At 41.1% G+C, this 17,213-nt stretch overlaps 1 protein-coding gene across 2 annotated transcripts in view; it reads left to right on the forward strand.

Moving 5' to 3' along the window:
• Positions 1-266: 266 nt before the first annotated feature.
• Positions 267-17,213, forward strand: part of VPS35L (VPS35 endosomal protein sorting factor like) — a 57,062-nt gene continuing 40,115 nt past the window's right edge. Inside the window, exons 1-11 of one of the 2 annotated variants that reach the window (XM_058157894.1) lie at positions 267-323; positions 3,457-3,556; positions 4,262-4,426; positions 4,851-4,973; positions 5,297-5,321; positions 6,324-6,400; positions 7,130-7,258; positions 8,787-8,871; positions 12,107-12,166; positions 15,674-15,770; positions 16,445-16,492. In XM_058157894.1, the coding sequence (XP_058013877.1) occupies positions 307-323; positions 3,457-3,556; positions 4,262-4,426; positions 4,851-4,973; positions 5,297-5,321; positions 6,324-6,400; positions 7,130-7,258; positions 8,787-8,871; positions 12,107-12,166; positions 15,674-15,770; positions 16,445-16,492 (926 nt within the window). In that variant the 5' untranslated portion in view covers positions 267-306. Of the gene's footprint in view, positions 324-3,456; positions 3,557-4,261; positions 4,427-4,850; positions 4,974-5,296; positions 5,322-6,323; positions 6,401-7,129; positions 7,259-8,786; positions 8,872-12,106; positions 12,167-15,673; positions 15,882-16,444; positions 16,493-17,213 lie in introns of those variants that run through there. The other variant, XM_058157893.1, reaches the window with a different exon arrangement.

Consider the following 17,213-nt stretch of genomic DNA (forward strand, 5'->3'; position numbering starts at 1 on the left):
CCAGCATAAGCCAAGATCCAATAGGTGTCACCTATTTTTTTTTCTTTTATGTACACTGAGAGCATATGCACCAAAACAAATTCCTTGTGTGTCCAATCACACTTGGCCAATAAATTCTATTCTATTCTATTCAGCTCAAACTCCTTTCCTTCGCCTACTTAACCAAAGTTCCAAGCGAAGCCTTTTGCCCCGCCCCTCGCCCCGCCCCCTCGCTAGCCAAGGCAACCGGGCAAGCGCCATTCTCCAACGTGGCCGTTCCGGCGTCGGGCGGCGCTCGCGGGCGGGGAGTCACGTGAAGGACCCAAGATGGCTGCCTTTCCTTGGTGAGAATCCCGGCGGGCAGGGAGGGAAGGAAGGAAGGAAAAAAACAGGAGGGATTTCCCCCCCCCCTCAAATGAGGGAGCCTCGGCTTTCCCGCCCTTTTTTTATACCCCCCCTCCCTCCTCAGAGGACACTAGGCCGCAGGCTTGGCTGGGGAGGGGGCGCCCGGGCTTGAAGGGGGCGGCTCCCTCCTTGGTCTTCCTTAGAGACGTCGGGATGACAACGCCCATCATCCTGCGCACGCTGAGGAGGATGGACTTTGTCTTCCCGGGGGTGGTGGTGGGTAATTGTGGGGGCTTGGCATGAAAAGCAGCCTTAAGGTTTTCTCGAGAGAGGTTTGGGCAGGTAGAAATCCAACAGGGATATCAGAGAGAGAGAATAGCAGAGTTGGAAGGGACCTTGGAGGTCTTCTAGTCCAACCCCCTGCTTAGGCAGGAAACCCTATATACCACTTCAGACAAATGGTTATCCAACCTCTTCTTACAAACTTCCAGTGTTGGAGCATCCACAACTTCTGGAGGCAAATTGTTCCACTGATTTAATTGTTCTCACTGTCAGGAATTTTCTCCTTAGTTCTAAGTTGCTTCTCTCCTTGATTAGTTTCCACCCATTGCTTCTTGTCCTGCCCTCAGGTGCTTTGGAGAATAGTTGGACTCCCTCTTCTTTGTGGCAACCCCTGAGATATTGGAACACTGCTATCATGCCTCCCCTAGTCCTTCTTTTCATCAAAGTAGACCTACCCAGTTCCTGCAGCTGTTATTCATATGTTTTAGCCTCCAGTCCCTTAATCATCTTTGTTGCTCTTCTCTGCACTCTTTCTAGAATCTCTACATCTAACAATGGTTTATTTTTTTTATTTTTATTTTTTTTGTCACAACAGTATATATAAGCATATGCATGAAATAATTATACAATATATATAAGCATATATATAAGCATAAGTATGTTATAACTATACGAAATTGGATATAATGAAAGGAAACAGTAGGACAGGAACGGTAGGCATGCTTGTGCTCTTATGCACGCCCCTTACACCTCTTAGGAATGGGATGAGGTGGATAGTAGACAGTTTTTGGTTGAAGCTTTGGGGATTTTGGGAAGAGACCACAGAGTTAGGTAGTGTGTTCCAAGCATTAACAACTCTTGTTACTGAAGTCATATTTTCTGCAATCGAGATTGGAGCGGTTAACATTAAGTTTAAATCTATTGTGTGCTCTTGTATTGTTGCAATTGAAGCTGAAGTAGTCTTCAACAGGAAGGACATTGTAATGGGTAATTCTTTGAGTTAAACTCAGGTCATGTTGAAGGCGGCAGAATTATTTTATTGGATAAACTGCCATTGGCCTGAACTGCATGCCAAACCAGAAACTAGCTTGACTCCCTCTTCTTTGTGGCAGCCCCAAAGATATTGGAACACTGCTATCATGTCACCCCTAGTTCTTCTTTTCATCAGACTAGACATCATTCCGAGGTCGGTAAAATGAGGGTCCAAATTATTGGGGACAATATGCTGACCCTACAAATCTAGAGAGAGCCGCAAAGCACCGCGGTATATAAGTCTAAGGGCTATTGCTATATCCAAGCATGAACAGGAATTTCAGCGCAAATTAAACATCTCTATTCTTGTTCCTACTTCACTTCCTGGTTTATTCATTATTATCATCATCACTATCTTCTCCAAATTCCTGCATTATTGATATATTTAAGAGGCCCAAGGATTTAGCAGCCACCAAATTTGTAAAACATCCTGCTCTCTTGTGGCTTTATAGCTCTTGCATAACTTTAGACGTTTGGCAACTGGTTCATATTTATGACGGCTGCAGTATTCCCAGGGTCATGTGATCCCCTTTTGCAACAAGCAAAATCAGCGGAGAAACCAGATTCACTAAACGGCCGTGTTGCTAACTGAACAACTGCAGTGATTCACTTAGCAACAGTGGCACAAAAAGTCATCAAATGGGTCATCAAACAGTTTCCTTGGGGGTGGGGAGAATGGAAGACCCACTTGGAAAAAAAGGGACAGGTCTTAAAAGAGGTTTTAAGAAAAGATTTAAAAAGGTTGATGATGTTGATGCTGCTATCTTTGCTTGACCAAGGGAAATGCCAGACCGAGGAAAACTTTAGAGAAACCCCTGTTCGAATAAAAATAAAGAAAAACAGTATACCTAAACGTATTTTTAAAAGATGATTTTGATTTTCTTATTGTCACGCAAACAGTGAAAAGATTGTGCGGCAAGTTGTATCGTTTATATGGGAATTATTAAATCACCAAACGAAAGGTTTAAGTTAATTAGCCTAAAAAGGGAAAGTGTGATGAAAACTGACATATTTGAAAATATGTATAATATGTATATATAATTATAATATAATTCTAGACTTTTATATGTGCTGTCACATCCCTTAATTATAATCACAAAAGTAGGCTTCCAGAAGAAATATGTGAGTGCGGAAATACTGATGAAATATCTTCTATTCCAACTGTCATCGCATCTTTACTTCCTAATTCAATTTATTACAGAGAAGTGTGTATTTTTCAAATAGAGTGACTGGCTTCACAATGACAAACTATCTTATAGCTGACCATGTCGGTTGAATCCAGCCATTATGGTTTCTTCAATATAACAATATTAAACAAACATGTAGCTTACAGCAATGTGTCAGTCCAAAAGTTAGCTTTGGGGTGGAAAGATTATTTTACATTCATTTCTTTCTGATGCCAGTTGGTGTCACTGGTGATTCATCTTCCTTCTCTTTTGTTAGCAACTGTTTAGAAGCTGCAAAATATCGGTGTTGAACTGATGACAGTGAATTTTTCTTGCAACTTGCCTTGAACTTACGCTTATAGATAAAATTTATTTTCATTGAATGATGGTCTATCTCAGGTTTGGTCCTTCAGATGGTATTAGATTGGTCTTCCCATCATTATGGTTGTCCCATGCTGGTTACAGGGATTGGAATTAGAATTTTTTAAGTGGGGCAGCAAATAAATTTAATAAATAAATCTCTAAAAAACCACCTGTTGCGAGTCTACTCTCTGCACATGTATACCTATACACACTACTTATGTACATACACACACACCTACATACATTTACAATATATATATATATATATATATTTACTTTTGTCCTTCAGGCATGCAAGAGTACGAAACTATGGGCGTGAATTGGAATCATACAGACTGGAAGCTGTGTCTGTGGAATTTGGTGATTTCCATCCACTGAAACCCATTATGGTAGGTTTACCTGGTAATCTGCAGAAAAACGTGACATTGCCATGTTGGTCTGCAAACCAGCAGTATCATTATTGAGTTTGATTGATAAAAGAGAAAGAGCTTTTTGGTTTGTCATATCTCCATAAAAAGGTCTGTCTGATACCATCAGTATGACTTCAAATGAGGGAAATTAAATTCTGCACAATTTGCAATAAATATTGGTGGTAAAATCAGTGGTGAAATCCTGCCGATTCTGTCCGGCTCGCACAAACTGGTAGCACTGGTGGCATGTGGATCGGCGAACTGGTAGCAGCAACAGTGTGCCAACCCCCAGACATATAGTAGTTACTTCCTGGTTTTTAACCCCATGGGCAAAGCCTTCTGCGGGTCAAAAATAAAAAAAGGGTCAAAAATCAAACGTGACGATGGCATGGCGCGTGCACTTCTGAACCGGTAGGGAAGGTAAGTAGATTTCACCCCGGGTAAAATGTTTAGTTTTATAATGGCAGCATGTGGATTGTACTTCAATTCCTGATCTACTCTTTAAACTTGTTCAGAATTAGGCTTTGTCTAGCATTGAATGTAATTCTCCATTGTCTAAAGTAACTATTCCTAGCTCAGTGGTGGCTTACAGAACTGGTCTCTTCCACATATTTGCCTGTTCTTGGAATAAGTGTGGAAAGGATTGGGTCACAAACTTCTTATATATCCTATTATATTCCTCAGGTTACTGAATCGAAGACAAAAAAATTGGGTCGTAAAGGAAGCACATCCTCTACATCATCTTCATCCTCTAGTTCAATGCTGGATCCACTCAGCAGCGTTCTGGATGGCACAGATCCTTTATCTTTGTTCGCAGCTACTGCAGATCCATTGCTGAGCGTGACAACGGTAATGTCATTTCAGACCAGTTAAGATAGGGGGCTGATGTTACTGCTGCCCCTGCATTCTGCAGGTGTGTGGGTGTGTGTCCAAAATTCTTCCTATGTCTCCTGAGTCAGGAGGAACTCAAGAAAGTCCTGGTCAACAAGGTGCTGAAGGCAAAAACTAGCCTTTGTTTGTGCTTCTCTCCATAGGTAACCAATCTGTGTGCTTTTACTGGATAGCTGATGGATTTGCTTGCAGTTAATTATGGGTTTTTAAATATACATTTCTGACAGTTCCATGCCAGTGGCTTTTATTCATTCTGTTAGTGGTGTTGTAACATTTAATTTTATCCTCAGTTTAGAAAAAAAAAAGGCAGGTGTTTTAACATAAAAGCAGCATTGTTTGTTTATGTAAAAATGTTGTGCTGGTTTTTCATACTCTTTTGTAGGATAATGCCAGGAAGAAGCGTGATAAAGATGAGAGTTTGTCTGTGGGAAATGACTTTGAACCTTGGTCAAGCAAGCGTGGTGAAATTCTGGCTCGCTACACAACAAATGAGAAGCTGTCCATAGTGAGTCCACTTTTAATCTTGTTTAAACAACACAAAGGTGTTGGGAATGCAAAAAATATATATATCTAAAGACGGAACTCTAGTTATTGTAAAATAAAGATAACTTATAGAGTCATGCTGAAAATTAGCATTGGGTCATATTTTCTCCTGAGCTACTTTCTAGAACCTTTGGAGCTCCACAACCAATTGGCTGGTTTACAAAATATAATGGATGAATTCCTAGAACATATCTATTTTGATAGGGACTGTTGGCCTTTGATTATGTAATAGAACTGGATAGTTGGGAATTGCTAATTGAAACTGAACATCTGTTTCCTTTGCAGAATTTATACATGGGATCTGAAAAAGGTAAGCATTCACTTCGAAATATTTAACTAAAAAGTTTTGCATTTATTCTCTTTTCTATAAAACATGTTGCTTAATTGGAAAATTATTACAGACATGAAGGAACTTCCTCCTGAACTAACACCCTCTATTTTGATACATATGGAGCAGTGGTGAAATCCAATTTTTTTTTTACTACCGGTTCTTTGGGCGTGGCTTAGTGGGCGTGGCTTGGTGAGTGTGGCAGGGGAAGGATACTGCAAAATCTCCATTTCCTCCCCACTCCTGTGGGAAAGATATTGCAAAATCTCCATTCCTATCCCACTCTGAGGCCAGCCAGAGGTGGTATTTGCCAGTTCTCCAAACTGCTCAAAATTTCCGCTACCGGTTCTCCAGAACCTATCAGAAGCTGCTGAATTTCACCCCGATATGGAGTTTTCACACTATTAAAAAAAGAAATCCAGAAGTCGGGCAGTTACACATTTGTTTTCCAAACAAAGGATTCCAAGGGCTTTTATAAACCAGAAATTTGGCCCACAATGTCTTAAAATACTGCCAATTACAAAAGTTTGAAATGTATAGCAGAAAATGTCTGCTCTAACTCTGCCTGTAATTGTTTTCTCCAGGTTCTGTCGGGATATAATTTATTCTTTAATTCAGTCCAAAATTAGTGTAGAACATCTTCCTTAGAGATCAAATTCCTACTCAACTTGGGAAAATTGGTATCAGTGGATAGAAATTAAAAATAGGAAATGTATAGAACAAACTAAGACATAAATTGTATTTACATATGTTTGATTAAACAAGAATATTTGGGAATATATGAACAAAGTCAAGAATTGTGTACTGTCAGATTGACATTGAATTGTAGAATTATTACGGATGTATTTGTGTTATAGATGTATTTTTATTTTTATTTGTATTTTAATATTTTAAATGTTAATAAAGGTTTTTTGAAAAAAAAAGAAAAAAAAAGAAATCAAATTCCTGAGGATTGTACAGTTCAAAGCATGTAATTACTTGCAGGAAAAGCCTCAACTCCTGGATCCACCGTTTCGGAGAAAGTACGAACCAGACTAGAAGAATTGGATGATCTCGAAGAGGTGAGCAAAAATCCATTTTTAAAGCAAATAAATTTATGACCTTTTTTTCAGCATTCTCCAGGATTTTCACATAAGTCTACACTTTGTTGTGCTGGAAACTGAAATGAGAGCTTTTGATTCTGTAATTTGTAATAGATTAAAAAAAAAAATTGCAGGCAATCCTCGATTTACGACTGCAATTGAGCCCCAATCTCCATTGCTGAGCAAGACATTTGTTAAATGAGTTTTGCTCCATTTTACGACCTTCCTTGCCGCAGTTGTTCAGTGCAGTTGTTAAGTTAGTAAACACATTCAAGTGAATCTGGCTTCCCCATTGACTCTGCTTGTCAGAAGGTGATCACATGACCCCGGGACATTGCAACCGTCATAAATACGAACCAGCGACCAACTATCTGAATTTTGATCACATGACCATGGGGATGCTGCAACGGTCATAAGTGTGAAAAAGGTCACTTTTTTCAGTGCTCTTGTAACTTTGAACGGTCACTAAACAAATGGTTGTAAGTTGAGGACTACCTGCATGCTCTCCTAAGGTAAACCATGAAACAGAAATGCTTGTCTGGAGGAGAAAGGATGCTGTCTGGAATTCTTCTGGAGCGAATAGCAGCGATGGCTGGTTTGTACCATTCAGTCCAGCAATCCTGCATTTTCTGGGCTGTTTTCCCAAAGCGAGAGGATAAAACTGTTAAAAAAAATAACTCACCGTTTGCACCCCACATGCTTTCTTAGGGTTCCCAGAAAGAATTGCTAAACTTAACCCAGCAAGACTACACTAACCGGATTGAAGAACTCAACCAATCCTTGAAGGATGCGTGGGCCTCCGATCAGAAAGTCAAAGCCCTTAAGATTGTTATCCAGGTGAGCATGTGAACACTATGATAAGTAACTCGATGAAGAAGGATGCTTTTAACTTTTTCACAGGCATTCATGGCTGCTTCCAGGTTCCTGACTCAGCCTTCCATCCCTCAGAGCAGTGGTGGAATTCAAATTTTTTTACTACTGATTTTGTGGGTGTGGCTCGGTGGGCATGGCAGGGAAAGAATACTGCAAAATCCCCATTCCCTCCCTACTCCTGGGGAAAGGATATTGCAAAATTTCCATTCTCACCCCATTCTGGGGCCAGCCAGAGGTTGTATTTGCTGGTCCTCAGAACTACTCAAAATTTCCGCTACCGGTTCGCCAGAACCTGTCAGAACCTGTTCAGTAGCACCCCTGCTTCCGAGGTGGGTAAAATGAGAACCCAGATTGTTGGAAGCAATGTGCTGACTCTGTAAATCGCTAAGAGAGGGCTGTAAAGCACTATGAAGTAGTATATAAGTCTAAGTGCTATTGCTATTGTCCTTCCTTCCTTCCTTCCTTCCTTCCTTCCTTCCTTCCTTCCTTCCTTCCTTCCTTCCTTCCTTCCTTCCTTCCTTCCTTCCTTCCTTCTTTCCTTCCTTCCTTCCCAGTGGTTAGAATACAGTATTGCAGGCTAATTATGTTCACAGCCTGTAGTTCTTTTCTAACTGGCTCAAGGTTGACTCAGCCTTCCATCCTTCCGAGATGGGTAAAATGAGGACCCAGATTGTTGGGGGCAAGAGGCTGACTCTGTAAACCACTTAGAGTGGGTTGTAAAGCATTATGAAGCAGTGTATAAGTCTAAGTGCTATTGCTATATACATTTGATATGCTTTTTTTTTTGGTGGATTTTTATGCACTAAAAATACAGCATTTTTATGCTGTATTTTTGTTATGTCATATGAAATACACACACGTGCGCACACGGATCTCTGAAAAGGGATATTCAGGGAGGCCCAGATGTCCTGTTATTCTTGCTCTCAGAGCATTCAGCCCGACTGGCCTGTTTGAGAGAAGTCCAACCCAACTAATAACAGCCCTTAATGGGTAGAAATAGCAACCTCTTCATATCTGTTTATTTTCTTTCTCCCTGGTTTAATTTTTGTCTAGCAAAGTTCATTGTGGAGGGTTCGAAAAGAGACTTCCCAGGGGTTTGCTGTCGGGAGTATATTCCGTTGTGGAAGTCTTGAAGAGTCCGGCATCTCGGTTCTACCTTTCCTTCCCTGCTTTTATTGGGAATGTTTATCTTTTGCTGCTGGAATGACATCTGGAATATATTACAAATAATACAGTGGGGCTTAGCAGCAGTTCCATTCCATCGCTGTTGGGTTAAGAAGGAATTTAGTGCTATGAAGAAATCCATAGGCAGCTGGAGGGTCAGCCAGGAAATAAATAAGAGAACGCTGGAGAGTTGGAGTAGAAACCTGTGTGAAACAATTCTGCTCTTCAAATGACAGGCTATCTTCGAGCTGCCTTTTAATCATCAAAATGGCACTCTGGGTAATTACACAGCAGATTAATTTCCGTTTCCCTTTTTCTCTCCACCCAGTGTTCTAAACTTCTTTCAGATACAACCGTGATTCAGTTTTATCCCAGTAAATTTGTCTTAATAACAGACATTCTTGATACCTTTGGTGAGTATAAAACCTACTGTATTTTTTGTTTTCCTATCTAAATAAAATAAAATACGCATGGTTTTCTGAAAATTATTTAGGTGGGCAAGAAATTCTGGAAGAGGAGATTGGAGAAGGAGAACCTTCTTAGTCAATAACAGCAAAACAAACAAACAAACCCAAAACCAGACCGATCCGGTAGCAGCTTTTCCAACTAATTAATTTTATTAAAAGGCAGCCGCTTATGCCCTTAATAAAAGTTCTGAAGAGAAGATAGATGATTCCCTCCAACAGAAGCAAGAGAACCTTTAGAGAGAAACCTATCCGGTCCTTTTTCTCTACCAATCTTTATTTTTTGCAGTGGCTAGAACCTCTTAAGACCGAACGGTTGACATTTCTGGGGTTTGCCCAAAATGGCTTCAAGAATAACTATTTTCATGACTCGTAATAAGCCAAATTGGAAACCACTTTGACAGGTGCCTGCCAACTGCCATTACAACCTTGCCGTCCAAGGAAGTAGAAATATTACTGGTTTCTTTCTAAATATGTTTGGCTGCAATAGCTGAGAAGTCTTTATTGGATTATTTATACTTTTTGAAGTTTATCTCCCAGTTGGGCAGGAGTGCATAATCTCCACATTGCTGTAGAAAGAATTTTTCCCCCCCTTTCATTTGCAGGTACAGGTAGTCCTCAACCTATGACCATAATTGAGCCCAAAGTTGCTAAGCGACCTTGCTGTTGCTAAGCGAGATATTGAGTGAGTTTTGCCTCGTTTTACGACTTTTCTCCACCCAGTGTTCTAAACTTCTTTCAGATACAACCGTGATTCAGTTTTATCCCAGTAAATTTGTCTTAATAACAGACATTCTTGATACCTTTGGTGAGTATAAAACCTACTGTATTTTTTGTTTTCCTATCTAAATAAAATAAAATACGCATGGTTTTCTGAAAATTATTTAGGTGGGCAAGAAATTCTGGAAGAGGAGATTGGAGAAGGAGAACCTTCTTAGTCAATAACAGCAAAACAAACAAACAAACCCAAAACCAGACCGATCCGGTAGCAGCTTTTCCAACTAATTAATTTTATTAAAAGGCAGCCGCTTATGCCCTTAATAAAAGTTCTGAAGAGAAGATAGATGATTCCCTCCAACAGAAGCAAGAGAACCTTTAGAGAGAAACCTATCCGGTCCTTTTTCTCTACCAATCTTTATTTTTTGCAGTGACTAGAACCTCTTAAGACCGAACGGTTGACATTTCTGGGTTTGCCCAAAATGGCTTCAAGAATAACTATTTTCATGACTCGTAATAAGCCAAATTGGAAACCACTTTGACAGGTGCCTGCCAACTGCCATTACAACCTTGCCGTCCAAGGAAGTAGAAATATTACTGGTTTCTTTCTAAATATGTTTGGCTGCAATAGCTGAGAAGTCTTTATTGGATTATTTATACTTTTTGAAGTTTATCTCCCAGTTGGGCAGGAGTGCATAATCTCCACATTGCTGTAGAAAGAATTTTTTCCCCCCTTTCATTTGCAGGTACAGGTAGTCCTCAACCTATGACCATAATTGAGCCCAAAGTTGCTAAGCGACCTTGCTGTTGCTAAGCGAGATATTGAGTGAGTTTTGCCTCGTTTTACGACTTTTCTCTCCACATTTTTTAAGTGAATCACAGCAGTTCTTAAATTAGTAACCCAGTGATCAATTGAACCCGGCTTCCCCATGGACTTTGCTTGTCAGAAGATCACAAAAGGGGAGCACACACACATGACCCCGGGGCACTGCAACCGTCATAAGTACGAGTCAGTTGCCAAGCGTCTGAATTTTGTTCACGTGACCATGGGGATGCTGCAACGGTCATAAATGTGAAAAATGGTCATAAGTCACTTTTTTCAGTGCTGTTGTACCTTTGAATGGTTTCTAAAACAAACTCTTGTAAGTTGAGGACTAAGTTGGATTGATGTAATAGCCTTTGTTTCTCCTTGGGCAGCGTGCTTTGTGTATAATTCCTGGTACCTAGAAATAATTATGGATATTATTTTCACATATGCACAGATCTTCCTGTGTACGCACGGGCCCCTTATAACAGCGATTCCAACCGTAGCCATTTTGAGATGTGTGGACTACAACTCCCAGAATACCCCAGCCAGGCTGGCTGGCTGAGATATTCTGGGAGTTGAAGTCCAGACACCTTAAAATGACTCAGGTTGGGAAACACAGCCTCATAGACACTCTGCCGTAAGTTACTGCGTAGAATAAAAGTTGGGATAAGAATACGAATAAGAATAAACGCCACCAACTTGTTTCAAAAGCAGTTTTGAGATAATAACACACGAAGGAGTTTTTTGAGCATCCATCCCTTTCATTCTGCAGTTCAGTAAAACAGGTTATATATCCTCTTTTAAATCTGGATTTAAGCAAGATACGATGATGTGCCCATTATCCCACTTGAGGGCAGCACGGTGTAATGCCAAAAGGGCATTTTAGCAAACCAAAAGCACCACACGATTAGAATGAGAGGAGACAGAGAAAAAGAAGTCTTTTATGGAGGTTTGTAACCCGTTCTCCTCTGACAGCAGGAGAGGGAAGTGGCGTGAGTGTCACAAAAGATTTTAGAAAGGCTATCCAGCCAATAACCACTTATAGGAGAGCAGTTTTTCAGTGCATTTCTTAAAATACTGGATCGTTTTAACACAGGGGTCTCCAACCTCGGCAACTTTTAAGACTTGTGGACTTTTAACTCCGAGAATTCCTCAGCCAGCAAAGCTGAGGCTCTGGGAGTTGAACTCCACAAGTCTTAAAGTTGCCAAGGTTGGAGACCCCTGGTTTAACATAATATCCCCTGTTTTCTCCTTTGAGTTCCAAAGGAATAGATAGCATGAGGGTTAATTCATTTCAAAACAACTTTACAGCAGAGATTTTGCCAACGGAGGAAAATGTTTGTAGTTCAGGGTTGAACTGTGGGGTCATTGGTGCTCTCTGAGCTTAGTTGTTTTCTTGCAGACGTTTCATGGCCCAACTAGATAGCGTCATCAATGCTAGAAGAGAGGGGGGTTTGTGGAGTGGAGGAAGAGGAGAAGGACTGTGGGGGTCCTTCATGCTCTCTGAGCTTGGTTGCTTTCTTGCAGGCATTTCATGACCCAGCTAGGTAACATCATTGGTCCTAACCCTAACATGTCTAAACTAGCTGCACTTTTCCAGAACTTGCATCTACAATTGCTGTGCAAATGGTATTTACCATTTTATTGTTATCGTTTCAGGAAAGTTGGTGTATGAAAGGATTTTTTCTATGTGTACTGATCATTGCACTCCATTGCCAGGTAGGTTGTTCCATAGCAAGTGAAATAACAAACCGCATTGGCATCTTTCACTCCAGTAGCCAGTTGGAGACAAACGGTTTAGAATTAGCAGTAGAAGAAAAGGGATAAGGTGGTATAATGCTGGTATCCAATCAAATCATTTATTCATTCATATTCATTCAAGGATATGGCATGGTGATGTCATTTGGTCCCTAGCTCAATGTGAAGATGATTTTCCTGTTAAATGTGTGTGCAAATGTATTATTTACCTCCTGCCTTTATTGGTACAACTCAAGGCATAAAACTCCTCCACTTGTTTCCCTACAACAACTGTGAGTTGAGTTGTGTTGGGTTAAGTTGAGTTGTGTTGTGTTGGGATGGGTTGTGTTGTGTTGGGTTGCATTGGGTTGGGTTGAATTGGATTGGGTTGAGTTGGGTTGGGTTGGGCTGAATTGAATTGAGAGAGATGACTGGCCCCAAGTCACCCAATTGGCTTCCATACCTAATGGAGACTAGAGCTTGCAGTCTCCCAGTTCCTAGTCTAGCACCTTAACCACTACACCAAACTGTCTCTAGAAGCGCAGGATAATTTTGAGACCCCATTGTGATCTTTCGCTTCTGCTTATTGCTCCCGTTTGGGTAGTTTGAGGATACATGTTTCCTTTGCCCGAAGCTCATTTAGGGTCAGCCAACGGTTCCCTCTTGCAAACTTGCTGGAATGAGAAATCCCAGGTATGGCAAACACAGACAATTTCCTGGGCCAAGCTGTGCCTTTGAGCGGTTGTCCGTGAGAGGAGAATACGCTCATTATGCCTTGTGCTCATTCTTTCCGTTCTGATAAAAGAGAACGGATTCTGATTGAGCCCGTACCATCAAGAAGCCAGCCTGCAGCAGAAATAATTGGAAAGGACTCCGCTGTGCCCTTGATAACAAAACCAAAGCTTTACGCCTAAAAAAACCCAAATGCTCGGGCGAAGCCAATGTTGCTCGGAGCGTTGAAAATTCCCCCCTTAAAAAAATAAATCAATCATTGAAATGTTTATGCAACTCGAAATCAGTTCGGCTTCTCGCAGAAGGGTTTTAGATGACGCTTTATTGCTTTCCTAATCTTTCTTGTTAGCTTCGGCTAAGGGTGCTTGTCCTTAACCAACTCGGCAGTTAATACATGCTTGAACTGCAGAATCTGGATCCCCATAGCGCTGGGATTATGTAAGAGTCTTTTAGCTGCAAGGAGGGGAGGGGAGGGATTGAGGGTGGGGGTGGGGGACGGTGGCGAAAAAGGGGAGAAGATTGCAGTCTCTCCCAAAATTTCTGCCTGGGCTCTGTGCGTTTGAAGGGAACGGCAGTGGAATAACAAAACAGTGGCGTCTCACAATTGAGGGCTGCTGTTCCTCTGTGCCAAAGAGGTGCTCAGAATACAGAGGGGGTTAAAATCACCCTAGGCTCCACCATCAATCCATTTGTTCCACTTTTGCCTTACAATGAACAAAGCTGGCCTTTCCCCCACCCACCCCTAACGACCAAGGAAATGTCTTGGTCCAGAGGACTCGACGGAATGAAATCGGGTCAGTCAAGAACCAGGTCGGATGACTTGAAGCTGCCCAGGGATACGGTTTTCCCCTTAAAGGCCGATATTGCGGACCATCCCAGGGCATCAGGACGTCGAGGTGGAGCAGATCAGGAGAACCAATCCACGGAGCGTCTGTGGAGATTCTCAGTCCATTGTCCCAAAAGTGCTTTCTTTTTTTCTTTTCTTTTTTTGCAAGAGGCAACTGGACTTTCTGGGTTTTTTTTCTTTTGAAGACGTTTTGCTTCTCATCCAAGAAGCTTCTTCAGCTCTGACCAGATGGTGGGGAATGGAAGGGTTAATTTTTGTTGTCGTTGTTAGTTGTGAAGTCGTATCCGACTCATCGCGACCCCATGGACAACATTCCTCCAGGCTTTCCTGTCCTCTACCATCACCCGGAGTCCTTTTAAGCTCACTTCAGACTGCTTCAGTGACTCCATCCAGCCACCTCCTTCTCTGCCGTCCCCTTCTTCGTTTGCCCTCCATCGTTCCCAGCATTAGGCTCTTCTCCAGTGAGTCCTTCCTCCTCATTAGGTGGCCAAAGGATTTGAGTTTCCTCTTCAGGATCTGGCCTTCTAAAGAGCAGTCAGGGTTGATCTCCTCTAGGACTGACCAGTTGGATCACCTTGCAGTCCAAGGGACTCGCAGGAGTCTTCTCCAGCAACAGAGTTCAAAGGCCTCAATTCTTTGGCGCTCAGCCTTCCTTATGGTCCGACTTTCACAGCCATCCATTGCAACTAGGAAAACCATGGCCTTGACTATGCGCACTTTTGTTGGCAGGGTTTATACTCCTTGCAAATCCTTTCATCCCACCCCCATCCCCATCCAGTCAGAGCTGAAGAAGCTTCTTGGATGAGAAGCGAAATGTCTTCAAAGAGAAATCAGAAAGTCCAGTTGCCTCTTGAAAAAGCACCTTTGGGACATTCCACAGAGTGTTCAGAAGTGTTCTTTGTGATTTACATTCATGATAGGAACCAATAAAGTAATTGGTAAACAGAACATTCATTAAGGGAGGCATTGCGCGACAGCATCCAGTTTATGGCCTTTTTTGCAGGGCTCGTTCAATGAATCACCGCAGTCATTAAGTGAGACACCACTTGCAGGCTTCCCTGCTAGCAAGCTTCCCCATTGTCAGAAGCCAGCTGGGAAGGTCACAACTGGCAATCTTGTTACTGTGGGATGTCACAACCCTTTACAAAATGTGTGACAGTTGCCAAGTACACGAATTATGATAACATAACTCCTTTTGCTGCTGCTATTTGTCCTGTGAGGGATATAGCTTTTGACTGATTTTTTTTTTTTGACATCATATTCAGAAATATTTTGCATTCTGTTTACTGGGCTGCATGCTTGTATAAGCGAGCGTATCATTATACACTCCCCTCTCTCAATAAATGCCTGTATTAGTAAAATAACAAATTAGTTTATTAAGCCATGGTGGCACTGTGGTTAGAATGCAGTATTGCAGGCAAACTCTGCCCATTGCCAGCAGTTCGATCCTGACGGCTCATGGTTGACTCAGCCTTCCATCCTTCTGAGGTCAGTAAAATGAGGACCTAAGATTGTTGGGGGCCATATGCTAACTCTGTAAACCATTTAGACAGGGCTGCAAAACATTGTGAAGGGGTATATACTGTAAGTCTAAGCATTATTGCTATTGCTGTTAATTGCTATTTAATGGTATCTCACTGCTAAATGCTGACCTTCTAGTAATCAAACCTTCACAAATATGAAATTGGAAAAATACCAAGAACCATCACAAACCAAAAAGTAGTGGTAACTAGTTTCAAACTTAGGCAATAATGACCTCTAAAATTAGTGTTTTTAATGGTGTTATATTTTTATATGCTTGAATGCCGTTTTCTCAGATCTGTATGATTACAATATCGTATCTAATTTAATTGAGAGATAGTAAAAGCGGATTCTTAATTAAGGCTTCTCTTTTTTTTAATTTTAATCAGATAATTTTACTCCTGAGAGTGTGAATGATATCGCCAAAGAAACCTGCTTAAACTGGTTTTTCAAGATTGCGTCCATCCGAGAACTCATCCCAAGATTGTATCCTTATTGGAATAAGACTTCAATGAAAGAAATATTACCTGATTTATACTCGGATTTCAAATGACTTTAGTGTATTCTCCAATGAGGGAAACAAGAAAGATATGCCAAGTGGGTATCACGAGATCTCAGAACAAGAGAGCCTGATTGGCCAGTAAGAATAAGAATAATTTAATTTCTATACCGCCCTTCTCCCGAAGGACTCAGTAGAAATCAGTTGGTGAAGCAAGCCAACTGTTGAAATCCACACATCTCAAAGTTCCTGAGGGTGAAAAACCTCAACCTTTAAAGCAATAACCAAGTTAGTATGTATTAGTTATCTGTATATCTGACTAGGGGTAGCCACAGGAACCCTTACTGAAATGTGGAGTGAGATATCTGCAATAAAGCCTGTTCTATACCTGACCATTGATATCTCTGCGTCTGGGAAATCTAATTATTAAGTATGAATATCAAGAGAATTATAGGAAGGGCCTAGCCTAGGTGAACTTGAGGCCATCTACGTACTTGCAAATTACATATGTCATCTTAAAAATGTTTTAACTTACCTGCATCCCTAACCGATGATAACAAGGAAAATTTTATAACAATCCTGGAAATCTATTACCTACTTCTTTTGCTAGGTGTCATTTTATTCTGAATTCTTCTTTTTTTTCCCCTGACTCTGTGCCAAGTTATGTGGAGACATCGATACTGAAGTGCAACAAATTTCTTTCCAAAACGTAAGGCTTGATAGCATTTGATAATTCAATATAGGTAGTCCTCCAGTTATGGCCGTAATTGAGCTAGAAATTTGAGTTCTAAGTCATGGCGATCGTTAAGCAGATCACTGTGTGACCACGCTTGATTTTATGACCTTTTTGGTGGTGGTCATTAAGCAAAATTATTATACACAATGGGTATTTTTTAAAAAAATGTAAACTGGAAGGAAACTAGTTTCCAGGGGAAAAAACTGTGGCGAAAACTAGCCAAGTGCTCAAAATGCAATGTTATGACTGGTGTGTGTGTGTGTGTGTTGTGTGTGTCTTTCAGAATTTCAAAACGAGGTCATAACTAGCTCTAGGGAGGCCCATCCTAAACGTGACCAGTCGTAAGTCAAGGAACTACTTGTAAATTTAGATAAATGGAGTGCTTGTGGCATTGAAACATGGGGATCCTGGCCTGAGACTTCTCCAGGGTCTCTTTTGTGTAGGACATTAAATATAGGGAAAGACATATGTCTGGGATGCAAAGAGCTTTTTTTATTGGCTGGTCCCTGAAATTTAGCACACTGATCAGGGAAGGCTCCTTGGGTCATAAACAGAAGGCTTTTCGCTTTAGAGCTTTAACTGTGGATGAACATTCTGAGGGGAAGGTACGTTTTTGAGGTATAGTTTTTGTGGAGTTCTTACAGTTTGCTGTTGCATAGCTACAGCCTGGTTAACGATAAAGCAGTGACCTTGA

This window comes from Ahaetulla prasina, chromosome 14 (genome assembly GCF_028640845.1).
Source record: "Ahaetulla prasina isolate Xishuangbanna chromosome 14, ASM2864084v1, whole genome shotgun sequence".
Classification (NCBI taxonomy): Eukaryota; Metazoa; Chordata; class Lepidosauria; order Squamata; family Colubridae; genus Ahaetulla; species Ahaetulla prasina.